Source organism: Leguminivora glycinivorella, chromosome 7 (assembly GCF_023078275.1).
Source record: "Leguminivora glycinivorella isolate SPB_JAAS2020 chromosome 7, LegGlyc_1.1, whole genome shotgun sequence".
NCBI lineage: Eukaryota > Metazoa > Arthropoda > Insecta > Lepidoptera > Tortricidae > Leguminivora > Leguminivora glycinivorella.
The window spans coordinates 22646734-22673395 of NC_062977.1; the positions used below are offsets into that span (position 1 = coordinate 22646734).

The 26662-nt window shown below is 47.7% G+C and overlaps 1 protein-coding gene across 1 annotated transcript; it reads right to left on the reverse strand.

The window, feature by feature from the left end:
- Positions 1-351: 351 nt before the first annotated feature.
- On the reverse strand, positions 352-25773 carry LOC125228085 (mediator of RNA polymerase II transcription subunit 13). Its single transcript, XM_048132535.1, has 31 exons — positions 25729-25773; positions 24752-24862; positions 23172-23332; positions 21524-21674; positions 20751-20870; positions 17585-17812; positions 16789-16960; positions 16002-16261; positions 14666-14812; positions 14504-14606; positions 14350-14468; positions 13407-13594; positions 13237-13368; positions 13067-13198; positions 12897-13028; positions 12727-12858; positions 12557-12688; positions 12387-12518; positions 12217-12348; positions 12088-12178; positions 11537-12027; positions 9715-9843; positions 8590-9302; positions 7730-7893; positions 7105-7290; positions 6433-6662; positions 5799-5944; positions 5262-5542; positions 4361-4630; positions 2537-2787; positions 352-1870 (listed from the first exon to the last, which is right to left on the reverse strand). The coding sequence occupies exons 3-31, from the start codon at positions 23201-23203 to the stop codon at positions 1738-1740; spliced, it is 5529 nt and encodes a 1842-aa protein (XP_047988492.1). The 5' UTR covers positions 23204-23332; positions 24752-24862; positions 25729-25773; the 3' UTR covers positions 352-1737.
- Positions 25774-26662: the final 889 nt, after the last annotated feature.

A 26662-nucleotide genomic window follows, 5' to 3' on the forward strand; every position in this document is an offset into this window, starting at 1 on the left:
AACTTTTAATAGGACAGGGGGCATATATTTACCACCATGATTTTAGACTTTATTTGTGAAATTTATGGAATGCAATATTGAACATTATTGGACATTCTGCCTTATTAAGGGCTAAGCAATCGCAGCAACAACTATACGTAAAAAAATACGTCGGTGATTCAATAAAATTATGAGTACAAAGTATCTACTAATATGATGTCTAAAGAGAACGCTATTCAAAATGAGGTTAGTGAACGAATGGAATAGGAGATCGCGGAAGAGTAGTCCAAATGAAAGACTGAAAATGGAAGCGTTCAGTTTCCAAACAAAGGTTTAACAATTATGAAATGCCCTTAGAAATTGTTAAAATTGTTTTGCCCCGATTGAAAAGATAGAAAGAATACAACCAGAATTTTTGATGGTTAAAACGTATATACTGTCGTAAATATCTTTATGAATAAATAGATAAGTTAAAAAAATGGCCTGGAAAAATGTGTTTGCTTTTGGAGAATGCCAAAAAGAGTTCATGATTGCAGGTTATCTTGTAAACTAGATAACTGTCTCGAAGACAGTAGTTAAAATTCATTAAGATAAACGATAATATCTCACTGTTGTTTTAAAAAAGGCGATACAATATTTGCTATAAATTGATTTCGCTTGATAAAATGCATAAAAATGGTGTTATTCTTATCTAGATCTCAATTAAACTGATATTTAGTTAAATATAAAATCGGGCTTTTATATGGCTTTATACAGAATGTTGTTGATATAGAATGTTCTTATCACCAATAAGTAACAAGCGTCGAATGATAAATACACTTAAGCTACCCAATTAGGTGAACATCTTGGCCTTTTAATATACAATCCGATTTATGCAAGTTCATAACAATTGGAAGCTGTTTTGAATTTTTTTTATTATATCAAGTTGAAAAAACGTTAAGTTAAATGTAAATTAATAATGATAGATGTCAAACTGAATTAAAATATAGCCCTACAAAAAGATGGATTTCCAATTGTTATCAACGAATCAAAATCCCATCATTCCCGATGTTAACAACTTACTCTTAATCTTTACCAACATCTTACAATCGAATGGTCTAACTTACGTATCAAATCGCATCTGTCAGTGGATTTTAAACCCAGAGTGTAACGTAACAAGGTCCAGCCGCGCAGAGTCGACGGCACCTATTCTATCGTATAATTTACCTAAGTACTGTCGTCTAGAATTCTATTCTTAAACGGCCATTTCGAGGGTAGCGATTTACAATAGAAAAAATCCTATGTCGAATTAACTAGGGTAATAAATTAGTGTACTCTTTCTAACCGTCTCCAATAAATAAGGTGGCGCCGCCAGATTAGCTCGCTGAGGACGTGCCGCTGTCAGGTTGATAGTGTCAGCTGAGGACGCGTCGCGGTCAGGATGGCCGAATGGTATTCGAGGACGCGACATATCAGGATGGCCAAGTGTTATCCGAAGACGCCTCGCAGTCAGGATGGCCGATTGTTACCCGAGGACGGGTCATATTCTGGATGGCAGATACCCCAGGACGTGCCCGTCGGGATGGCCGAATGTTACCCGAGGATGCCACATAGGACGGCCGAGTGTTCGAGGACGCGCCACAGTCAGGATGGCCGAATGTTAGCCGAGGACGCGATATAAGATGGCCGAATGAACGTTTCGTATTCAGTATGGACGTGTATACACGAAGACGCGACGTCATGCCGTGTCGCAAAGATGGCGGACAGTTGCGGTTGACATTAACCGAGCGCGGCGGCGGTGTGGTAGAGCTGCATGAGGACTTGGACGTGTAGCGGCAGGCAGGATCGCCGGTCGTGAGTCTCGCCGTCGAGCGCGAGCCACGAGAGCGCGTTGTAGCCTTCTAGCACGTACCTGCAATGGGAAAATTTTGCTTGTAGTTTTGAAAAAATGCAGATCATTTTAATTTTCTAAAGCCGCCTTTACGTAAATCTTTCGTAAGCAACTTATGGTTCCATTTACACTTATTAAAAACTTTTCGTAAGTTTTGCTTTTCTTTATGGGATAGGAGGCAAACGAACAGACAGGTCGCCTGATGGTAAGCAATCACTGCCGCCCAGGAGATGCGTTGCCGGCCTTTAAGATGGGTGTACGCTCTTTTCTTGAAGGTTTGAAGGTCGTATCGGTCCGGAAATATCGCAAACGGAACGGAAGCTTACGGAAGCGGTTGCTTACGGAAGGTTTGTGATATTCAACTTACTGAGAGTCTACATTGTTCCAAGCAAGCAAAGTTGAAAAGAAATAAAAACTACCGCCCCAGTTGCTCATTCGTAAGTACAAAACTTATCAATTTATTTGGATAAGCTGTGAGTCGCTTCCGTAAGCAAACTCGTACCCATTTACACTTGAAAGTTCTCAGCTTACGAAAGTAGTCAAAACTTACCGTAAGCTGCTTAGAAAAACCATTTACATTTGAAAGTTTCGCATAAGTCGCTTACGTAAGCGGTAAAACTCACAGGTGTAAAGGCGGCCTAAGGTGTATACGCGACATATTAGGGCAGTCTGCAGGTGTAGAGTTACCTGAGCACGTCGGTGGTGACCTGGCTGTCGAGCGGGTGCAGGTGCGAGCTGCGCTGCGTGAGGGAGGTGAAGTCGTCGGCGGCCTGCACGGAGCCGGTGTGGAGGTGCAGCGCGCTCTTGAGGAAGGCGGGGCACGCGTCGCGCAGGTGCGAGCAGCCCGCCCACCACCACGCCGGCATGGCGTCCAGCGGCGCCGTCGACACCATGTAGCCCAGCGCCAGCGGCTGCTGAAGCACGGTGCCCACTTGCTCCTGGAAAACAAAACAGTTTGTTAACAACTGCGCCCGAAATTCAACCACGCCGCGGTCTTGGCGCGTTCTCCGTCTGAAGGTTTTTGATACATTCGTGATTACATGACTATGGGCGACATACTTAGTAATTGATCGACTGCGAGTTAGATGGGCCATTTTTTTCAAAGTTGTTCATCCCACTTTTTTTTGGATTTGGAAATTTTCACGTGGTTTCCACTCAGAATCGCGAGCTCTTTCAATTAATAGGAGAAAAAAAGTGTCTCAAAGTTGTTACCCCATTCCGTTACCATTTTTTCATACATTTTTTATGCCGATAACGAATGGAAACTTCGAAACAACATAGAAATCTTGGGACATTTTTTTTTCTCCTCTCAGGATCGAAAGACCTCGCGATTCTGAATATTAATGGCGTAAAAAATAAGTAATGTTACAAAAAAAGTGGGCAACTTTGAAAAAAAAAAATGGCTCAGATAAGAGTACCAGATTTGTTGATCTGTCATATCATTAATTTATCGCCCGCTGCTGAAAACAGGCCTCTCTTCTGCTGCGATACTTGTCTTGGTCCTAAGTAAATTACACCCTAAATTGACCGGTGAAGTTAGTGGGAACTAACCAGGCTATGGTCTTCATCCCACTCCACTAATCCCTAGGCTCCCCTGCGGCCAGATGTTGTTGACGATGTCTCGTGAAGGAACTGACCTGGCTGTGATCATCTCTCGCGTAGCTCGCTTGCGGTGCATTCCTCTGCGGTTCATCTTCATCAGGCGCCGCTTTTTTCTCCCTCTCCCCATAATTCCTAGGACTCCCCTGCGAACACATGTTATTGACCATAATATCTCTACCACGTTGCTGATGGAACTAACCTGGCTATGGTCATCTCCCGCGTAGCTCGCTTGCGGCACATTCCTCTGCGGCTCATCCTCGTCAGCTGCCGCATCTTCCTCCCACCCCCCATCATTCCTAGGACTCCCCTGCAGCCACATGTTGACGATATCTTTGTCATGTAGCTGAAGCAACAAACCTGGCTGTGATCATCTCCCGCGTAGCTCGCTTGCGGCACACTCCTCTGCGGCTCATCCTCGTCAGCCGCCGTGTCTTCCTCCCTCCCGCCGTCGTTCCTCGGGCTGGCCTGCGGCCACATGTTACTGAAGCAACTAACCTGGCTGTGATCATCCCCCGCGTAGCTCGCTTGCGGCACACTCCTCTGCGGCTCATCCTCGTCAGCCGCCGTGTCTTCCTCCCTCCCGCCGTCGTTCCTCGGGCTGGCCTGCGGCCACATGTTACTGAAGCAACTAACCTGGCTGTGATCATCCCCCGCGTAGCTCGCTTGCGGCACACTCCTCTGCGGCTCATCCTCGTCAGCCGCCGTGTCTTCCTCCCTCCCGCCGTCGTTCCTCGGGCTGGCCTGCGGCCACATGTTACTGAAGCAACTAACCTGGCTGTGATCATCCCCCGCGTAGCTCGCTTGCGGCACACTCCTCTGCGGCTCATCCTCGTCAGCCGCCGTGTCTTCCTCCCTCCCGCCGTCGTTCCTCGGGCTGGCCTGCGGCCACATGTTACTGAAGCAACTAACCTGGCTGTGATCATCCCCCGCGTAGCTCGCTTGCGGCACACTCCTCTGCGGCTCATCCTCGTCAGCCGCCGCGTCTTCCTCCCTCCCGCCGTCGTTCCTCGGGCTGCCCTGCGGCCACATGTTGTTGAACATGTCTCCGATGAGCAGGTCCGTCATGTTGCTGTCGCTGATCTCGTCGTCGTTCATGTCGTTCATGTCCACGCCGAGGAACATCATGTCGTCGGTCTCGCCGTTCGCCATTGCGCTCTGCTCGAACTGCCCTTGCGCTGACTGGAATGTGAACAGAAGAGTATTAGATTGACGGTTACGTGATGTGCTCATTTTCATTCGAGGTTCCGTTTTCGTCGCCAGAACCGATAGCATGGTCGCGCGATAACATGCGCGGATCCAGGGGGTCATGCCCCCCCCCCCCCCCCTGGAGCCTAGGCTGGCCATACAAATAGAGCACGTGACCCCCTTCTGGGCACGAAGCTGGATCCGCGCTTGCGCGATAAACGCTATAACGTCACGCCGTCCTTTTCGCACTATTTGTAAGTGCGATAGGAACGGCCTGATGTTTTATTATTTATCGCGCGAACATGCTTGCCTGCCCGACTATGTGAATATCTCAAAATCAAGCCTCTTAGAAAAGTGCTACAATCGCTCTCGATTGTTTGAAAGTTCTCTAACTTTGCATAGGATAATGCATGCATAAATAAAAAATGGCAAGAATTCGTTATTTAAGACACTACAAACTTAACCCCGAAGTAGCTAATAGCTATCCTTTACACCACTTCCGATCCTGGCAGGGTCGCCATGTTACGTGTGGCGGCAATTGATACTATTTGATAGTTGAAAGTACTGCTTTAACTTGAGTAAGCACGAGTCGGGTTTGGTGCACACTTGTGTTGTATGTCCTCACCTGTGTGGCGGTGGCGGAGGTGGGGAACACGAGTATATGCGTGGCGGTGACGTCCCGCGGCGTGTGCAGATGTGACTGTATGGAGGCCTGGCTGAATCTCTCGTCGGGCGTGAACCTGTCCGCCATGAGCCGCAGGCAGGAGTCGGGCTCGGTGGAGACGAGGCAGGCGGAGAGGATGCAGGGCGCGCCGGACGGGTAGAGCACGGAGCAGGGGTTGCAGATGTCCTTCAGCTGATTGGAGGCGCGCGTCAGGTTTTTACGGGAGAGGAGCCAGCTCCAGCCTGGAAAATAATGTAACAGTTATAAGTCTTGAAGTGAGGTTATTCTAAACACAGAAAGGAGTCCTTGAGATCAATGGATTCGTTGAATATTTGTCATTATTTTACTAGCCGGATTCGCACAGCGAGCAGCGTTGTACATTAGCCGTTTGCCGCGTGAGGAAATTGCCTCGCGACACTGCTCGCTCTGTGTGGACTCGCCTATTAAAGTACATAATCCATAAGGTTAGTCTACAACTCTACAAGAATGAATACTAACCCTTGAGTTCGCCGTGGCCGATACGACCGAGTCGACCGACTACAAGCCTCCACGGTTGGGCAGCTTGACTCATAACTCCGAGCGCCCAGTCCATGAGTTTGGTCAGCCCGCAGCGCCGCGCGCCCAGCGCTCGTCTCCGCCGCGATCTGTAATAAATATTGATTACATTAGTTACTTCTTCAATGCCCACAACGAGGAGCCTTGCCCCGGGCAATTGCCTCGCGAAGTATTTGTCTGTTGAATCGTGCGTTTCCAGAGGTGTGTAAGCTCGAGTGCCTAAGCACGGCTCTTAGACGTCAGTCTGATGCCCGAGGCAGTTTGTATTATGGTTATTAAAGTTCATAGCTATTTTAGTTTTAAGGTGCGTGTAGGTCTAGAAATTGGCTTGGGGAATCATGCATTATTCGGAGCGACCAAGTATCGTGCCATTAGAGTACCACAGCTTAAGGCGGCTCATACAGAATAGCTTCAAAAAGAATTGTGTGATCAATTGAGCAATATAGCATAGTTTGGGCAAAAGTGCCTAGCACGAGGCAATGCGGCCACACAAGGCGGCACAATCTTTGTAAACCAGCCTGTCTTGTAACTCCCCGCACTCGTGGCCCAGGTGTACACCAGTGTACAGACTACACACCTGTGCGGCACGTGTATGTTGACGGCGTGCGTGTCGAGTAGCTCGCCGCGCGCGTCGGTGGCGGCGGCGAACAGCCAGCGCTGGTCGTGCGACAGGCAGTACGACAGGAACAGCACGGCGCCTTGTTCCCCACAGGAATGGCCCCAGGTTTCGGCCACTTCTTTGAGGGCCCGAGGAGGTGCGAGTACCCACGCGGGTGAGAATAGTTTGTAGGGCGCTCGGTCTTTTTCCTGTAACAAATTGAACAGTGTCAAATTTTAATTGAATACCCTGAATTGAGGGTATAAAGCACTTACAAAGTGCGATAGGCACGGCCAGATGTTTTATCATTTATCGCGCGACCATGCTTCGGACCTTTTTGTCGTCCTGTTAAAACTCGAGGACAACAAAATGAACACCAACACGGGAAGCATGGTCGCGCGATAGACGATAAAATAGCAGGCCGTCCCTATCGCACTATTTGTAAGTGTGATAGGTTCGGCCTGATATTTTATCATCTATCGCGCGACCATGCTTCCCGTGCTGAAGTTTATGCCTATCGCCTAAATTACGATGGTTGAGAATAGGCCACATAAGTAGAAAGAAACGGCACGCGAAGCAGATTATTCATTGGACAAATGCCTCGCCCGAGGCAAGGTTGTCTCAGTAGGCTCGACCATTTTTTTAACATACCTGCATGGCGTCGAGCAGCACCCTCGCCTGCGCTGCTGTACCGAAGCCCGTGAGCGACTTGCCGGCGGGCGCGGGCTGCAGGAGTCTCCGCGCGCCGGTGAACACGCTGAACGCTAGCGCCCGGAGTTCCGATCGCGTTCCAGCGCCGAGACCGGCTGTTTCGCAGATACCCTCTAGAGAGATGATCTGGAAATAAAAATTAAAGTTGTTTATTTATTACAACACAATACTAATAATACTATGGAATATTCTATAAATATATTTATCATAAATTAACGGTTAACGCAGCCCCTCGTTCGGCAGAATTAATTTTAATTTTTCGCGCTGTGCGGCACGTATAATCTTCGCTACAATTTTCCATATTAAAAATACGCGCGGGTGGTTGAGAGCGTCCCATACGAGGCAACTGCCGCATCAGGGGATAAAGTACTAATGACCAAAACCTAATAAGTATGTAAAACTTAACAAAAGCTTTATATTTGTGTTTATAATGACTATTGGTACCTTGACATCTGCCAACAAGCTGGCGAGAACTAGATGCAGATGGCAATGGACCGACAGGCGTGGAGGAATGGAGAGGAGATGTCCGAAGACGGAAGCTTTAAAGGCTGATATAGATAGGTACCTTGACGAGCGGGTTGTGGTGCCGCAGGTGGTGGTGCGTGCGCGCCGCTAGCCGCAGCAGTGCGTGCAGCGCGTGCGCGCGGTGCGCGTGCGAGGCGGGCGGCTCCACCACGTATATCACTAGCGCGGGGGCGCCGCCTTCCTCCTCTTCCCAGGAGTTATGCACTGTGGATGAATGAGGCTTGATTAGTAGGCGGGTCGACACAGAGCGAGACACATCGCTAGGAAATGTCGAGACATCGCTAGAAAAAACGAGAACTCGTATACGAGTTTTATTACATTGCGCTATTTGATGGCTGTGCAAAATTATATGTAATCTCAACAGCCCGCAATGTAACTAAGATCACATGCAAGTTCGCAGACCTAAAGCACGTCGCGAGGCAATGCGCTCGCGAGGCGAACGTCCAACATGGATATGCCTCGGAAGAGGCAAGTTGTTCAAAAGATGAAAACGCACTCGTCTGAATTAGCCGTTTCCCGCGCTTGGACACTGCCTCGTGACGTGCCTATGAGGTATGTATACAGAAGGTAGCTGGACAAAGCGAATTGCCTCGTGGAGTAGTTACTTTGCGTAGATTTTGCATTACAAGGCTTTTCGTTTTGTGTGGAATTTCTAATGTATTGAAATACTTATTGCTTAGATTATTTTGTGATTCCGTATTTTATCAGAGAAATTTGTTAGAACGGCCCATGAGAGCACGTATTATCTAGAGTATCTCATTATTCAAATATAAATATTTGTTTGAAACTTAGTAATAAAATAAATTAAAAAGTGAAAAAAATTACTGAAACTACTAAGACGTCATCTCACGCATAATAGCATTGATAAAAAAAATAGTTTCAATTATCAGCGGTACATACCTGTACTGTTATTAGCACTGGACGACGTGTTCGGCGTCTCATTCTCCTGATCGCTTTGGCTACTGGGCGTCGGCGGGTGGTCGGGCGTCGACGGCGGCCGCATAGGCGACGGCGACGGACGCTCTATATGCGTCGACTTGTTCTCCGTCTCTAGCAAGGATCTGTCGATGCTCAAACTAGCCAGTTGAGGTACTAGACTCGTTCGTAACGTCTCCGCGTAGGACTTTATGTATTCTCCTAGTCGGCCCGCTGGTAGTTCACCCGTCCACTCTTCGGCTGTTTGGTCGCGGTCGGAGGGGCTCGTTCTTATTAAGCCGTCGCGGGCTATTCGGTTGATAGGTTGATGTCGTCCAAGGCGGCAGGATTCGTAGGCTGTGGAGAGTTCTCTGAAGAAGGTTTTGATAGGGTCTGTTAGGACTTCGCCGTCAGGCGCTAAGACTACGTAGGCTACGTCTCTCGAGTAGGAGTATGGTTCGAGGGCTAGTCGCTCCCAGTGGCGAAGGGCGTAAGGTGAGAGGGATATCCAGTCGCGATCGTGTCCGACTAGGAGGGGAGGTACGGGTTGGGGCTCGCAGAGGTCCTCGTTGGAGCGGCCGGCGAGGCGGTGGAACTGGCGCCAGGTGAGCGGGCCTGCCACACCGTCCCACATGCGCGCGCCGCAGCAGCGCTTCTGGATCGCGTCTTGGAGGAGGGGGCGGAGGCGGCGCATCAATCTGGAATTAACATACAGTTAGAAAGGTGTATTTTGACGACTTGGTTCGTACTACTGTAATCCATACTAATATTATAAATGGGAAAGTGTGTGTGTCTGTTTGTTTGTCCGTCTTTCACGGCAAAACGGAGCTATGAATTGACGTGAGTGTTTTTAAGTGGATATAGTTGAAGGGATGGAGAGTGACATAGGTTAGTTTTTGTCCCTTTCTAATGCGAGCGAAGCCGCGGGCAAAAGCTTATAGAGAGCAATAAAACGATCACTGACATAATATTATTGCAAGGGGAAATCAACCTTGTTGTCTAATGACGTTCAAACGAACTTCAACCTTAGGGTGGTAAAGCACATTTTTGGTCGAGTGTAGTGTATGTGGGGGGGGGGGGGACGACGACGACAAAGAACAGTAGTGTCACCTGATAACGTCCCGGGAGCAGCGGGGCGCCCGGGCGCCGATGAACGGCCAGCGGTGCACGGCGCCGCCCGCCGCCGCGCCCGCCGCCGCGCGCAGCGCGCGCGCGCACGCCGCGCCGCCGTCAGAGTATCTGCAACGACAACAAACGGTTAAGGGTGCTTTCAAAGAAAACGTCAAAAGAATGCAAAATTGATAGTTTTAGTCGGTGAAATACTACACTTTCCGTTATCCGACAGATTTATTTAATTCAAGTTTCAGTTAGAGCATCTTATTATCTTGATTTTTATAAGACTGGATTTTTGAAAACTAACTCACTAAATTAATTATGAATTTTTCTCTAATGCACGTTTAGAAAATAACGTATAGGCCTGAATTAGTCGATCTTATTTGTAAAACTTGGACAATTTTGAATACTTAAACGGGTAAATTTATAATTCATAAATCCTGTACTACAATCTTCTCAGACTACATTTTTATTATAAGGTTTTGAAAAAGAGTAAACGAGGCTAAGACGAATTCAGTTTTTTTCAGATATTACCTAAAATTAAGTGACAATTTCTTTGAAAATCTACATCACATCGAAGTAATTTTTGTACTTAATTTTTCTGCAACGTTTACTTAAATTGCTGTTATGCCTTAGTGATTATAAATTGCTATTATTTATTTTTGGCAATTTTTTGAAAACAATCCTTCACCGGTACAATTATTACCACTTTTGGGCATTTTCTCATATTTTGTTAGACCAAGTAGAAAAAGTCCTACAATGTGAATATATTTGTAAACTACTCGCAAAGCCCTTTAATTTGATACCACACACGGTATGATCATGCGCTCGGTTGCGATTTCACTGTTTTTCACATAAAAGCCCTCTTAAAAGCTCTTCAAACTTGTACTCTTCTAACTATAAAACTCAAGTGAGACTCAAACATATTCAAAAATATTTTAAGCGGGTTACTCACGTGTTAAGTCGAGCAGCCGCACACATAGAGCAAAGAAAGAAAGAGAAAGAAAAAGAAGGACAAAGATCCTCGAAAATGGATCGAAACATGTCGAACGCTATATCGACTTAACACGTGAGTAACCCGCTTAAAATATTTTTAAATTTGTACTTTTCTATTTAGGCAAGTAAACTCATTCATTGTTTAGTCCTATTCTTTCCTTTTTTTACATAAACTTATAAACTTAAACATAGCTAATCGCATTTTGTCTCTCAGAGCAAAATTGTATGTACTAACTTTCAGTGGAAACTGTTTTGGCTAATGTGTTAACATATTGTTGTAGACTATAAGCTATAAGAAATTATGTATGCTGTTTGTTTCCCTAATCAATAAAAAATCTAACGGCGTCGCAAAAAATGCAGTGCAAAGGTTGCGTAACAGCTCGCTCTATGCAGATGTGCCAAACGTACCAGTGGCTAAAGTGCCTCGGGCGAGGCAAATCTCCATTAGTTTCAGCGAGGCAATTGCCACGCGAGGCAGCTCATTCCGTGTGGATATGAGAAGATATGAGAAGTGAATGATAGTGCTTTCACTTAGCGCCCGCCCATATAACATATACACAGTTGCGTGTAAGACATACATTGGGGAAATCAAATACACTGACTGGTAACAAAATCGCCTTGAGCGAGCCGTGACTGTAAACGTGTCTCCGAACCGAGCAGATTCTGCGCGGTAATTTCCTCGCGAGACGTCTCGTACCGTGTAGGACTTTAACTTTCCTTGAGCCGCGCACAAGCCTCGACGTTCCTGCATACTGCCTTGCATAACGCCGGTGACGGCCTCGAGGCTCCGCGCACAGCTCCGCACTGTACACAGTATACTCACTCGAGCAGGTTGATGTCGTCCTGGTCGTGGCGCTCGCGCGCCGCGTGGCGGGCGGCGCGGGTGAGCGCGGAGGCGCCGCCGCCGCCGAGCGCCGCGCACATGCCGAGCACGGCGCCGGCCACGGCCCCGCGACTCCGCGCACAGCTCCGCACTGTACACAGTATACTCACTCGAGCAGGTTGATGTCGTCCTGGTCGTGGCGCTCGCGCGCCGCGTGGCGGGCGGCGCGGGTGAGCGCGGAGGCGCCGCCGCCGCCGAGCGCCGCGCACATGCCGAGCACGGCGCCGGCCACGGCCCCGCGACTCCGCGCACAGCTCCGCACTGTACACAGTATACTCACTCGAGCAGGTTGATGTCGTCCTGGTCGTGGCGCTCGCGCGCCGCGTGGCGGGCGGCGCGGGTGAGCGCGGAGGCGCCGCCGCCGCCGAGCGCCGCGCACATGCCGAGCACGGCGCCGGCCACGGCCCCGCGACTCCGCGCACAGCTCCGCACTGTACACAGTATACTCACTCGAGCAGGTTGATGTCGTCCTGGTCGTGGCGCTCGCGCGCCGCGTGGCGGGCGGCGCGGGTGAGCGCGGAGGCGCCGCCGCCGCCGAGCGCCGCGCACATGCCGAGCACGGCGCCGGCCACGGCCCCGCGACTCCGCGCACAGCTCCGCACTGTACACAGTATACTCACTCGAGCAGGTTGATGTCGTCCTGGTCGTGGCGCTCGCGCGCCGCGTGGCGGGCGGCGCGGGTGAGCGCGGAGGCGCCGCCGCCGCCGAGCGCCGCGCACATGCCGAGCACGGCGCCGGCCACGGCCCCGCGACTCCGCGCACAGCTCCGCACTGTACACAGTATACTCACTCGAGCAGGTTGATGTCGTCCTGGTCGTGGCGCTCGCGCGCCGCGTGGCGGGCGGCGCGGGTGAGCGCGGAGGCGCCGCCGCCGCCGAGCGCCGCGCACATGCCGAGCACGGCGCCGGCCACGGCCCCGCGACTCCGCGCACAGCTCCGCACTGTACACAGTATACTCACTCGAGCAGGTTGATGTCGTCCTGGTCGTGGCGCTCGCGCGCCGCGTGGCGGGCGGCGCGGGTGAGCGCGGAGGCGCCGCCGCCGCCGAGCGCCGCGCACATGCCGAGCACGGCGCCGGCCACGGCCCCGCGACTCCGCGCACAGCTCCGCACTGTACACAGTATACTCACTCGAGCAGGTTGATGTCGTCCTGGTCGTGGCGCTCGCGCGCCGCGTGGCGGGCGGCGCGGGTGAGCGCGGAGGCGCCGCCGCCGCCGAGCGCCGCGCACATGCCGAGCACGGCGCCGGCCACGGCCCCGCGACTCCGCGCACAGCTCCGCACTGTACACAGTATACTCACTCGAGCAGGTTGATGTCGTCCTGGTCGTGGCGCTCGCGCGCCGCGTGGCGGGCGGCGCGGGTGAGCGCGGAGGCGCCGCCGCCGCCGAGCGCCGCGCACATGCCGAGCACGGCGCCGGCCACGGCCCCGCGACTCCGCGCACAGCTCCGCACTGTACACAGTATACTCACTCGAGCAGGTTGATGTCGTCCTGGTCGTGGCGCTCGCGCGCCGCGTGGCGGGCGGCGCGGGTGAGCGCGGAGGCGCCGCCGCCGCCGAGCGCCGCGCACATGCCGAGCACGGCGCCGGCCACGGCCCCGCGACTCCGCGCACAGCTCCGCACTGTACACAGTATACTCACTCGAGCAGGTTGATGTCGTCCTGGTCGTGGCGCTCGCGCGCCGCGTGGCGGGCGGCGCGGGTGAGCGCGGAGGCGCCGCCGCCGCCGAGCGCCGCGCACATGCCGAGCACGGCGCCGGCCACGGCCCCGCGACTCCGCGCACAGCTCCGCACTGTACACAGTATACTCACTCGAGCAGGTTGATGTCGTCCTGGTCGTGGCGCTCGCGCGCCGCGTGGCGGGCGGCGCGGGTGAGCGCGGAGGCGCCGCCGCCGCCGAGCGCCGCGCACATGCCGAGCACGGCGCCGGCCACGGCTCCGAGACTCCGCGTGCTGTTCCGACCCGGGATCTCGGCTATGCCCGTGATCTCCATCTCGTCCTGGGAATGTAAATGTCACGTTGATAAAATCGTAAAAAAAACGGATAATAAATGCTGCAAAAGTCAATGCAATTGACCAGATAACATCGGCATCAATAGGCGCAAATCTCATGCCTCGGCCGAGGCAGTACTCAGCGATATTGGCTAATTGCCGCGCGACACAATTTGCTTAGCGACGTCTCTCACTCCGTGTACTGTTCTAGTACAGACGTCGCTAAGCAAATTGTGTCGCGCGGCAATTCTAATCATCAAAGCGAGCCGTTTCCAGCTCGATACTCTATGCCCACTGAAAAAAGAGAGCCCGAGAAGTGATCGACGCATACCACTCGGCAATATGTACAATCGCGTATACGAGAGCCCTGACGCTCGTCTACGCTCAACTCTCGGCCTGCGGTCAGCGAAGAACTAACCTAGCCTCGACAGTGTGTACAACTGACCTCGTAGAAGAGCCCCGCCTTGTGCGCGAACCGCCGTTTGACGATGCGAGAGAGAAAGCTGTTCGCTTCATGTAAAATATTTCATCAATGTAAGATGTTTCCACATCGAGGAGATCTCGTATTCGCCAGCGCTTCAGCCTCCGGTCATTGAAGAACTAACATAGCCTTAGACCGTTTTCACACTGTCCGATCCGATATCGGATGTCGGAAGGATTTCAATAGAAAAAATCCAAGATGGCGTCTGTAATGTATGGGATAGCGGTCCGACATCCGATATCGGATCGGATAATGTGAAAACGCACTTAAGGAGGCACTGACCTCGTAGAAGAGCCCCGCCTTGTGCGCGAGCCGCCGGTTGACGACGGCGCTGAAGCCGCACGTGCAGCGGCCGGGGTCGTCGTCCGTCGCTTCCGCGCTCTCGGGGAGGTAGCTTGTTGCTGTGATGGACTAGCCTAGCCTCGGCAGTGAGTACTGACCTCGTAGAAGAGCCCCGCCTTGTGCGCGAGCCGCCGGTTGACGACGGCGCTGAAGCCGCACGTGCAGCGGCCGGGGTCGTCGTCCGTCGCTTCCGCGCTCTCGGGGAGGTAGCTTGTTGCTGTGATGGACTAGCCTAGCCTCGGCAGTGAGTACTGACCTCGTAGAAGAGCCCCGCCTTGTGCGCGAGCCGCCGGTTGACGACGGCGCTGAAGCCGCACGTGCAGCGGCCGGGGTCATCGTCCGTCGCTTCCGCGCTCTCGGGGAGGTAGGTCGACGCGTCCGCGCCTCGGATGTTGCCGACAACCTGAGTAAAAAGATGAAGGGTTAAAAATAATCATAGATGTTAGTAATCCTACCGATTGCGCCAGTTGATAGTTTTTGAATAGAATATTATATAGTCAAATTGATTGTATTTAACTTCGTTTTGTATTAAAATTTCAACTACAACGTTCATCATCATAGTCATTGGAAATACATATCAATCATTTTTAAATAAAAGACGCTCTATGACTTACGCTATCTGGCACGGTCTTATGCTTCTAGAAAAATACATTGTGTAGTATTTTGTGTCGTGATTGATGTTTTTGCGGTTTTCTTTATGTGATGACTGTGACTGACGATGATGTAGCGAGCGCGTCTTGAAGGTGGGAGGGTGTCGGTATTATCAAAGACATATGTAACTCCGTATAGACAGCTATAGTCTAAGGGCCAGCTGCGTCAACCACATTTGACAGAAACATTACCGTCACGCAGCAGACGTCTATGGATCTTTCCATACAATGAAATTTAACGAACGCTTTAACGGTGACAGACGGGTTGGTGCAACCTAAGAAAAAAAAACCTTACCTCAGAGCCATATACAGGTACGGTAGCCTAGATGGCGTTACACCTTTGGGGGATGCTCGGCTAGATGGCGCTAATATTAATATCGTCACTACTTTGAAAAAAATCTCGTATCTCACACTGCTCCTCAAAGTTAAAACGCAGTAAGTCTACCTCTATATGCATTGCATACATACTTATTACATTTTTCTTTTCATTGACAGAAGAAGATACAAGTTTTTTTCAAAGTAGTGACGATATTTGACATTATGCACTGTGATTACACATTTAACTTTGACTGTAACTCTCTATAATACTTGATCTTCTTTGGTATTATGTATATCGAGCGCCACGTTGCAGACTAGCTACATATGTATTATACATAGTTATAACACAGAGCCATCGGAGTAGTGGTCACGAATGACATCGTGTGTAGCGGCGCGCGGCGCGGACGGGCGGGTATTATGTACACTAACCTTGGGCCCCGCGTTGCAGACGCAGAGCGTGCAGTTGTCGAAGTTGTAGTGATCGAAGACACTGAGAACAGTATTGACGAGGGGCATGTCGAGCGAGCAGCCGACAGGCGCGGCAGTCGGCGCGGGGGCGAGGCGGTGTGTTACTGCACGACGAGTAGCACTCGGCACGAGAGGGCGGGTGTTATGTGCACTAACCTTGGGCCCCGCGTTACACACACAGAGCGTGCAGCTGTCGAAGTTGTGGTCCCGGAAGACGTTGAGCACGGTGTCGGCGAGCAGCACGTTGAGCAGCAGCGGGCAGGCGCGGCAGGCGGCGCGGGGGTGGCGGGGAGGCGGCGCGGGGGTGGCGGCGCGGGGGGAGGGCGCGGGGGGCGCGGGGGCGGCGGGGGCCGGGGCGGGCGTGGCGGGGGGCGGCTTGCCCGGCGACGCCAGCGGGGATGCGGGCCGCTTCGTTCCTGTGCAGACAGATCATTTGTTTAACCACACTGCAATATTATACTCAAACTAGCTCCATACAAACCTCCACCCGGTCCCATCGATCTCTCTCAAAGATGTGCAAACGTTTGGAAGCCTTCGAAATGTGGGTTTATAGAAGAATCCTGAGAATATCATGGACGGATACAGTGACTAACGAACGAGTTTTGCAGTCAGTAGATAAAGAGGTCGAGATTTTAAAATCAGTTAAAAAACGCAAACTACAATATTTAGGTCATATCATGCGAAACGAGAAGTATGAACTCCTTCAACTCATAATCCAGGGAAAGATCCAAGGGAAACGATCATGGTTTAATCAAAGCACTCGTTCATTATTCCGCGCGGCTGTATCTAAAGTCCGTATAACCCTTATGATAGCCGACCTCCGGTAGGAGATGGCACTGGAAGAAGAAGATCTCTCTCGCGCCAATCGCGATAAATTTTGTACCTCTATAGCTGTGTAATTTTACTAATTATATTATCGTAAAAATTTCTTCTATTCTGTTACCTGTCTGCGGCTGTGGTTCCTCCTCGCTTTGCTGCCACCGCGGCCGGTACACGGCGTGCGGCGGTAGATTGACTGGTGGTAGTGACGAGGAAGGCAGGGACAGTAGCGGCGCGTATTTAGATGACCCGACGCACTTGTAGACGGTGGGCGGTTTGAACACGTACGACCAGTCCTGGGGGATAAAAATAAAGCTTAAATTATTATGGCACACAAGATGAAACGCGAAAGCGTTGACGATTAGCGGTAAGGACGTGGTGTCGATACCATGGTTCATACCAATGATTTTTTTTTCAAACCTTATGTGCGAAATGTCACTTGATATTCGCCAGCCGTATTTAGTAAATAAATCGTGAGGAGACCCCAATAAGAACTAGATTACTTCATGGGTTGGAAGGTCATATGCATTCTAAAATGCCATTGAAGAACGAATGAAAATGGTAACGGTAATGTAGTTGGACACATCATACGTGTGAATATGCCTTAGCGGCTCCAACTCCAGCGTGAACCCAGGCGAAGGGGCAGCATGGGCTTCCAACATTAGCAGAATAAGACACATCATACTCAACCTGTAGGTATCTTCTAACGATTAGTTACACTAACTCACCTCAATAGGTTCATGAGGGGGCGTGGCGTGGGGTGTGAGATGCGCATGAGCATGTGAGTGCGCATGCCTTAGCGGCTCCAACTCCAGCGTGAACCCAGGCGAAGGGGCAGCATGGGCTTCCAACGATGGCGGAGTAAGACACATCATACTCAAACCGTAGGTATCTTCTAACGATTAGTTACACTAACTCACCTCAATAGGTTCATGAGGGGGCGTGGCGTGGGGTGTGAGATGCGCATGAGCATGTGAGTGCGCATGCCTTAGCGGCTCCAACTCCAGCGTGAACCCAGGAGAAGGGGCAGCATGGGCTTCCAACGATGGCGGAGTAGGAAACATCTTGCTTAACTCCTCGGCCCGGACCATCCGTCCTCGCGTCTCTTCGAAGGACTTGTTGGAGTCCGGTGGCGTTTGTACTTGGAGCTGTGATAAATAGCATAATTAGTAAAGGGTTATAACGCAAGCGAACTCAGAAGAGGACAGGCAGGATTTAAGGTCACTCTTAGTATTATAATTATTTTATATCAAGGGTGAATTAACAGTTTTTGTTCGCTTAGTCTTCTGGGGTCATCGTAGTTTTATAGTTCTATTCCAGTCCAGGCGGGCAAGCACGGTCGCGTGATAAACGCTATCACGTCAGGTCGTCCTTTCCACACTATTTGTAAGTGCGATAGGGACACACCGATAAAGTTTATCACACTAGTGTGCTGCCTTCGCAGGGCACTGTAGGCTTGATCACATTATTTTATATTGACATCTATTTCGGTAAGTTTTAAGCTCTTCCCATAATGGAGCACCTACCAAATATAGCAGAAAAATTTAAACAAACTGCAACTATTGTCCTCATGACTGGACTAATTTATAAAAAAATAGGAGTTTCACCCTCGATAAAAATGTATCTAGAAGTTCAACATTTTAGAACTCTAAATTTTTTTTGTTGTTATTTCGTAGTAGTCTGCCAAATTCTTCGGAGCTTGCTCGCGTGTTAGACGTTGTGGAAACCTTGTTGCTTCTTGGTGTGGCCTTGATTTCTGACACTGCACGTGTCATGAAAAATAATGTACACGGTTATGTTATGATGTATTATAATTCTAATTCTAAATATTGCGAAATTTTGTTAACAGATTTATCAAGCGAGTTTAGGAAATTAGGAGAATAAAATTCATCTAGTGATATTATCATTATTTTGGAAACATACTGTCCAATGGTAAAAAAAACATTATCGAGAACTATTTAAGACTTGGTTGAGGTAACTGGTGACCGAAGAGCTGGCGACTTCCTCGCACAACGTATCAGCATTGCGATACAGCGAGGAAATGTCGCCAGTGTCCTTGGTACAATGCCTCAAGGGCATATTTTAGACATTAGCTAGCTTTAACTTTAGTCTTAGTTTCTTATATAATTATGCAAATATGTTCATGGAAATAAAGATATTTTATATTTTAAGTCTTTATATTATTTTATAGCTATAGGTAACATCAATAAATAAGTTTATATAATGACTGGCAAGCGATTTGTTTCGACGGCGCAAATATAGCTAGTTGATCTCACAGTTATTAATTAGTACAGATGGAAGAATATCTTACACTGATCAGATAATTCCTTATTTCTTTTTCACGCGCAAAATACAATTACACGTGTATAGTAAAAACAGGAACAAAGTCACAGTATAAAACCAGTAATAACTCTTCTTACAAACTTCACGCCGCGCGGTGTGTCCCCCTCCCTCCCCTCGCATGCGGCGAAAACATGCGAAACTGGTGATTATTGGGCTGGACAGTCGGGGCCGCGTTTGCGCGCTGTGTTGACGTGTTGAGTTCGGGAGAAAATGACGTCAGCACCGAAGACATATTTTCGTTACTGTAGTGTTTATGGGTGTATGGAAAGTTCTCAAAATGCGGAAATGTCATTCTTTAGAATTCCTAGACACCCAGAAAAGTAAGTGGTTGTTATATATTTGCAGTGTTAGGTACATTATTGCTTACGTAAATGGCGTAAAAGTGAGATTTAAAGCTAGAATGACACATTAAAATCAATAAGGATTTATCTGTAACGACATTTAGGTAGTTGCTGCGATCTATCTAGCTCGAAAGTTTGGTACCTACTTAAATATTGTGCAAACATCTATTCAAACATTTTATGTAAATATGATTTCGTCAGTATTTAAGAAACAAATACGTACTTGAATCTTTATTAGATAAAAAGGTAGAAAGAGCGTTGGTACTAGCATAGCGCCATACACAGTTACTAATACGAGTAGGACAGTAGGTACCTACGTTTCTAGTTCAAACGAATCTTTTTTTTATTGTGATGGATTGGGTGTATTCTAGAGAAAACATATAAAATGAACACTTAAATTAACGCTTTTGCAATTATTGTTACACAATCTACTATTGCGCGTATGAGAGTAATATATTTATAATGATTTTTTGTATCTTCAATACTGACTAATGTGGTGTCATGACGTGGTATTGTTATACTAAAACCTACTTACAGTTAATAGTACCTATTAGATTTACAACAACTTACATTGTACGAAGTCGATTATAGTAACGTTGTACAACCCTGCGTGACCTTGCGCAGTAGTAACGACCGCGCCGCCGCTGCCGGAGATTAACTACTGATATATCCTTATACTGTGACAAAGTGATATGCTTCTTCACTAGGTATATATCGGCAACTGTATTAGTAATAAACAACTAAGGGATTATGGACAAAACATGTACTTAAAGGAAGTGAGTGACACGCGAAATTACAGATTGAATCGTTTCTATAATGATCAGTTTGACCAACTATGAAAATCCACATACAAAGCTTGCGATTTAACATTTCGCGTGCGGCGTGATCATAATCACATTTTTTAAATCACATTTGTTGTTTAAAGGTCTCATTGCATCTACGTACTACGTGAACAATAATGTACTACTTTATTCCCAAGGGAGTTATGGATTTAGTTTTAAAAATTAATAATATCCGTACAATACTTCAGGCGAAGGATGTTTCAATCAGCCATGGAAGGATTTTTGTTGCACTACCATACTTTAACTATTAAGCTATAAAAATATTACACATTATAAAAAATGCATTTTATTTATGTTTTACAATTGCTTCAGTGTAGGCAGGAAATTGTGACGGCCATCTCGATTTGCGCTTGACCGCGTTGCCATAGCAACGAGCAGTATGCATTCATTCAACGAGCATTCATTTCTCCAGCCTGCAGCTGTCGCGAGTTATTAACACTCGTTGACAAAATCCCCCTTACCTCCTTTGTTGCACAGACGAAAGATGAAGCCTGGTGAACACGTCGAGCAACCCTCTAGCTTAGGACTCTTAGGAGTAATAAATAAGGGTGCACACTCACAAGTCTTACCGTCTCATCCCCGCTGGCGGCGTCGTCCGAGTTCTCGAAGATCTGGTCGAGGTCCTTCAGCGTGGGACAGAGGCCGTCCGACGTGTACAGGTTCTTGTACGCTGCGTCATCCTGGGGAATAATTATATTTGGTTAGTTTAAGGAGTTAGACAGTTTTATTGTGCATTTCCGCAAAACGACAAATCGACGACAGGTCTGGCCTAGCGTGTATAGAAAACACATATCTGTGCTCATCACACAAAGAAATGCCCTTACCGGGTTTCGAACCCGGGACCGCAGCTTAGCAGGCAGGGTCACTACCGACTGAGCCAGACCGGTCGTGAATGCCTTAAATATGTCCATATTCCAACCTCTCGGCTATCAACCACAGGAGGGGGTTGGGGCTGACCCGCACCCGGCGCGCCAGGGACGTGCATCGTTTGCGCAAAGTGGTAGAAAAGCAGCCTATGCGCGCTTCAGCAAACAAAGACTCTGAATGTAATCTAAGAAGATTATGTATTATATGGTCGTGCTTGACGTGTTCTCCACAGTGAGGTGGTGGTGGTACACGAGCGGGTGGTGGTAGTGTCCTCTACAGTAACTCACGTGGTCGTGCTTCACGTCCGCGTGGTCGGGCATGACAGCCATGCGCGTGTGGTCGTGTCCTGCGTAGAGGTCGCCGCCCGTGCTGCCGAGCGCCAGCTCTTCCCGGAGCGTGTTCTCTACAGTGAGGTGGTGGTGGTGCTACACGAGCGGGTGGTGGTAGTGCTCTCTACATAACTCACGTGGTCGTGCTTCACGTCCGCGTGGTCGGGCATGACGGCCATGCGCGTGTGGTCGTGTCCTGCGTAGAGGTCGCCGCCCGTGCTGCCGAGCGCCAGCTCTTCCCGGAACGTGTTCTCGTCGCTCTTAAAACGCTTCACCGGGTGCTCCAGCCTGAGGATATCAAAATGAAATATTATCAAACAAAACACAACCGAAGTACCTAAATAATTAAAAAGTAAACCAATGGTGGGCAAACTTTTTTGAAGCCCAAAATTTGAAGGAACTTTAGAGGCGGGCCAGTTTTACACCAAAAACACCTTTTGGACTGAACTTGGCCCGCGCGGACCGTATTTGATTTGCCCACCAATGAACTAGACCGTTTAGTACTTATAGGAAAAACTGGCGACTGTATTATATTCCCATATAAATGAGTACCTCGATAGAATAATAAATATACTTCTACTAGCGTTAGCCCGCGACATCGCTCGCGTTAAACTCGAAAATAGCTCCATACAAACTTCCCTAAAATGGGAAATGGGGGATTAGAAAGATACAAAAAGCAGCCTAAGTCCCTCTCCGTTCCTCCAATTATCCCCCACTTCAAATAATTACGTCAATTCGTCGCTCCGTTTTGCCGTGAAAGACGGACAAACATACAGACGCACACACTTTCCATTTACAATATTAATATGGATAATACACACACAGATTAGATATCAGAATGTTGATTAGGAAATAGACTAAACTCTAAATAAATGCCAAAATAAATTCAAAGCATCTTTAAAATTTACTACATACAATAAATAAATTGAGGATGATAAACGATTTAGAATAGTCGAATCTTGATATCTAAAAAAGCCTGTGATACATTGTAACCAAATGAAGAACACAACAAATTTAAACTCAGTAAATGTTGATGCGCACATTGGTATAATTATGTCGCGAGCCCTAGATTCGCGTCAAACCATCTCAACTCTTGACGCGACCGTGGTGGAATCTCGCATAAATAAAATAAATTAAAAATTTAAAGGAAGCGATAAATTTTCAGAAAATAATTCAAGTGTCTAGAAATACTACAGTTTACCTGCCAGCCAAAGGTTAGCGGAGAACATGGAAAAATCTCAGACACGTTAAATTAGTTTGCAAAAATTCAAAGTTGGTGCTGGTGAAATGGTGATGCAGAGGATTCTTTTTTAAGATTGATGAATGTTTATTACCTACTACATTACTATTTAGAATGAGTTAACATTTTAAGACTGAATGGGTGAAAATAGATTCATCCCCAGATTGCGATGTTCAATATTTATGTAGCATTAAAGGCGATACGTATGTAACTGAGGAAATTTTCAAAGTAACCAAGCGTGCATAGTGATATTATCACAAAACAGCAGATCAGCATCAAGTGACTTGTTCTGAAATTAACCGCCAAAAACGTCAATTGACGCGAGGCTGCAATCCAATATCAATTTGCACCCAATCTGACAAAGTTCACGATGCCGCGTAGTAATAAGTATGCAGGCCCAGAATTCCCGAACCCCCTTAAATTTATAGAGGCTCCCTTATCTCAAAATCATTCTGCCGGGGTCCCCTAGGGCCTCATGGGTTGCCACTTTTCCAGGTTGCCTAGGCCTCTAGGACCGGATCAAACTTCAAAGTTAGTCCACTTACCAGGCATGCACGGTGGTGTAGTCATAGAGCATGTGCAGCGAGTGTTCGTCCTCCAGCGGGTCCACTCGCGTCTCTCCTCGAGGCAGCACGGGCCGCTTGAGTAGCTCGAGGGGCACGGGCGAGGGGTTCGTGGGTTGAGACGCGTCGCGGGGGGAGTCGCCCTGTGAGTGAAATAAACTTGGTTGGAATTACACATTTCTCAGGCGTATGTGTTATTAGATCGCGTTAGAAGAATTTATTATGTTTTTAGATTTTGCATGTGATTTAATTTAAAATTCTTACTATTTAAAATAATTTTGGATTTTTCTGCGAAGTATTTGAGTAAATACATACCCTGACGTAAAATGGGTTTAGCGAAAAAAATCAGGCAAATTTTCTGAATGTAAAAATAAACAATATTGCAGATGTAATAAAAAAAACATTCATAGAAAATTTGAATGGCGCGCCTTTTTCTATTAATCATTTGGGTGTGTTGATCATATTGTGTCAATTTGTCAAATCTAACTTTTAGAGGTTAGATATACCTAACACACTTAGGTATATCTGTTTCATACTGTTGTTATCATATCGTATACTGTTCTTGTATCGTATACCAACAATATTTTTCTACTATCTGTACTTAGTAAAATGTGTGTAGTGTTAGTGTATATGTAGTATAGCATATAAATAAGTTGCCACACCCTAATAGGCTACTTGCCTCCTAGTCAAATCAGCTTCTTTTTAAGAACTGTCAAAACGAATTTGAACGACTTGCTAATATAGAATTTATAAATGAAATTGAATTGAGTGACGTCACGGTCAACTCAGTTACTTTATATAGGTATTTCTACCTGACTTATTAAATAGAAATTGGATTTAAAAATAACTTCTGTCCATGTTTTTCTTATAATTATTTGATGTTTTATTTCGTGCACGGTATAAAATATCTTATACTTTTAAACGAGCAATTCTTGTATATTTATTTATTTATTTATATATACCGACGATCTCGGAAACCGCTCTAACGATTTCGCTGAAATTTGTTATGTGGGGGTTTTCGGGGGTAAAAAATCTATCTAGCGTAGCCTTAGATCCCGGAAAACGCGAATTTTCGAGTTTTCATGAGCTTTTCTTTCGCGTTAGTAAACGTAAAATATGGTCGTCAATTTCGCCGCGCGCGCATCGATTCCGCTTAGCTGAGTCGTACGAGGTCGGTCTAATGTACGCAGATAGATCGTAGGCGTCAGGGTTTCGAATCCCGGCCAGAAATTAAGTTTTTGTTTTTTGTCTTTTTTTTTGTTTTTGTATTTATGAGAGTTTTTTTTTATCTAAAGACGTTATATATTAAAATAGAACCGAGCGAAGCTCGGTCGCCCAGATATTTCTATTTTAACTACAGTCAAGTTTCCTATAGGGTCCATGAGCACGTATACTTTTGTAACATCTAGTGATAATACCACGGTTGTAATAAATGAATATGAATATGAACACGACAATACGAATCAATGTACGCGTTAGCGTGAATGACACGGTCATGTGTGGATAGCTCGTTTTATCTATTGTGATTAGTCTATCTGTGTGTGTGTGTGTGAGGGGCGCACCTGCGGGTAGAGCTTGGTGGGCGGCGGCGCGGAGGCGGGCGCGGGCGTGGGCGGCGCGTGCGTCTCCGGCGTCGGCGCCGGCGTGTGCAGCGTCGTCGGCACCTGCGCGCTCTGCAACACACAAATCAAGAGTTTCCATTACTTAGAATAAATTTAAAAGTGGAAAATGTCTGCCTCGGGTGAGACTTGAACTCACGGCCTTTGGATCGATACTCCAGCGCTCTGCCAACTGAGCCACCGAGACTTCAACCGAGCCAGCGAAATTTTCCACTACTAAGGTCAATGGGACCCGTAGCGACATCTACCGTAAGAGTGTTAAACTTCTTAAACGGCAACCGGAGTTCCAAGTCATATTGGAAATTCACCAGTTACGATGCGCTAACCATGCTAAATTTTAACTTTTGATCAGCAGAAAGCCTAGTCTAGTGGCATCGATTGCAGACGTTTCTGCTGATCAGAAGTTAAAATTTTCCATTACTTATTTCATGTTTATAGTAATTATGAAACCTGTGTTGCGATATAACTCGACAGTTCTGAGATCAGGCTATTTTCACACCCAATACGACAACGTGATTTGCTGCAACTGTTGATGGGGTGCTGACACCGCGATTGTCGAAAAACATATTCGCTTGTAACTTAAGCGATACCAGAATGGTATTTATTTGTTAAACCTGCTCCCCAAAATCTTAGTGCTCGAGATCCGTATACAAAATACATTAGTATGGAATAGTATATCAGCTAGTCAGATAAGTGCAGCTAAAATAGCAATTATTCCATCCATTTCAGCAGTAATATCACAATCACAGTACACAACCTCGTATCGACCTCCTTTATTAATTTGTTTATATGACGTCTGTCATAGCTGCGAGCACTAGAGTGCAACTCCGGGGCAGGCAACGGCGCTAATATAACAATGCCTCCTGTAGACGTCGCTCTTGAGACGCTACGCTAGTGATTAGTCGGTCGCAGTGTGTCACCTGGTGCGGCGTGGCGGTGTGCGCGGGCTGCGGGTGGTGCGGGGAGTGCGGCGCGCCGGCGGAGGGCGGCGCCGAGCCGGCGGGCGCGGGCGAGCCGCCGCCGCACGAGCCCGGCGACGCCGCCGCGCCGCCCATGTGAGCGCCGCCTCTGCAATACAGACACACGTCATTTTAAACGACTACATAACTATACGACACACCTACGATAACGTCGACCGCAAAAATATGTGACACGCTCTTAATGGCCTTCCAAATAGGCCATATTTTCACTACAATACCATAGATTAAATATAAAAAGATTATGACGACATTTTAATGTATGGTATGGTATGCCATACCATACATTAAAATGCGACCCACACATAAATGGCGCCACAAAAAAATGCCTTGTTGTCATCGATTATTTATAAATTGGCGTTGTATCACTTTCGAGCCATAAATCCATGTGAAAAGTAAGACTTAACGCCGCAAGTATAACCGCAAGCTACAAGACATTTTTTTGTGGCGCCATCATATGCACGTTCTTAGACGGTCACATTTGATGGTAAGTATGATCTTCTTATATTTAATATATGACACTACATAACCGGCAAGGAATAGTGTACTTTCCTAGAAAGAGCCACCTACTGCCAATCACATTATTGCAATGAAAATATGACCCGTTAAGAAGCTCCTGTACAACTTATAAAACAAGAGTAAAGTTAAAATAGTACATTACGATACAAGTGCGTAAAAAAGGAAGTTCGAAACGAGTGGCGATAAATTAAAACACGACCGAAGGAGTGTTTTAAATCGACACGAGTTTCGAATTTCCTTTTTGTATCGTACGACATTTTTCAGTACAGATGAGCCTCCAAAATTTCGACCTAGCATATAATGAACCACTTCTCGCACTAGTGCGTATAAAAACACCATCTGTACTGAAAATTATGTT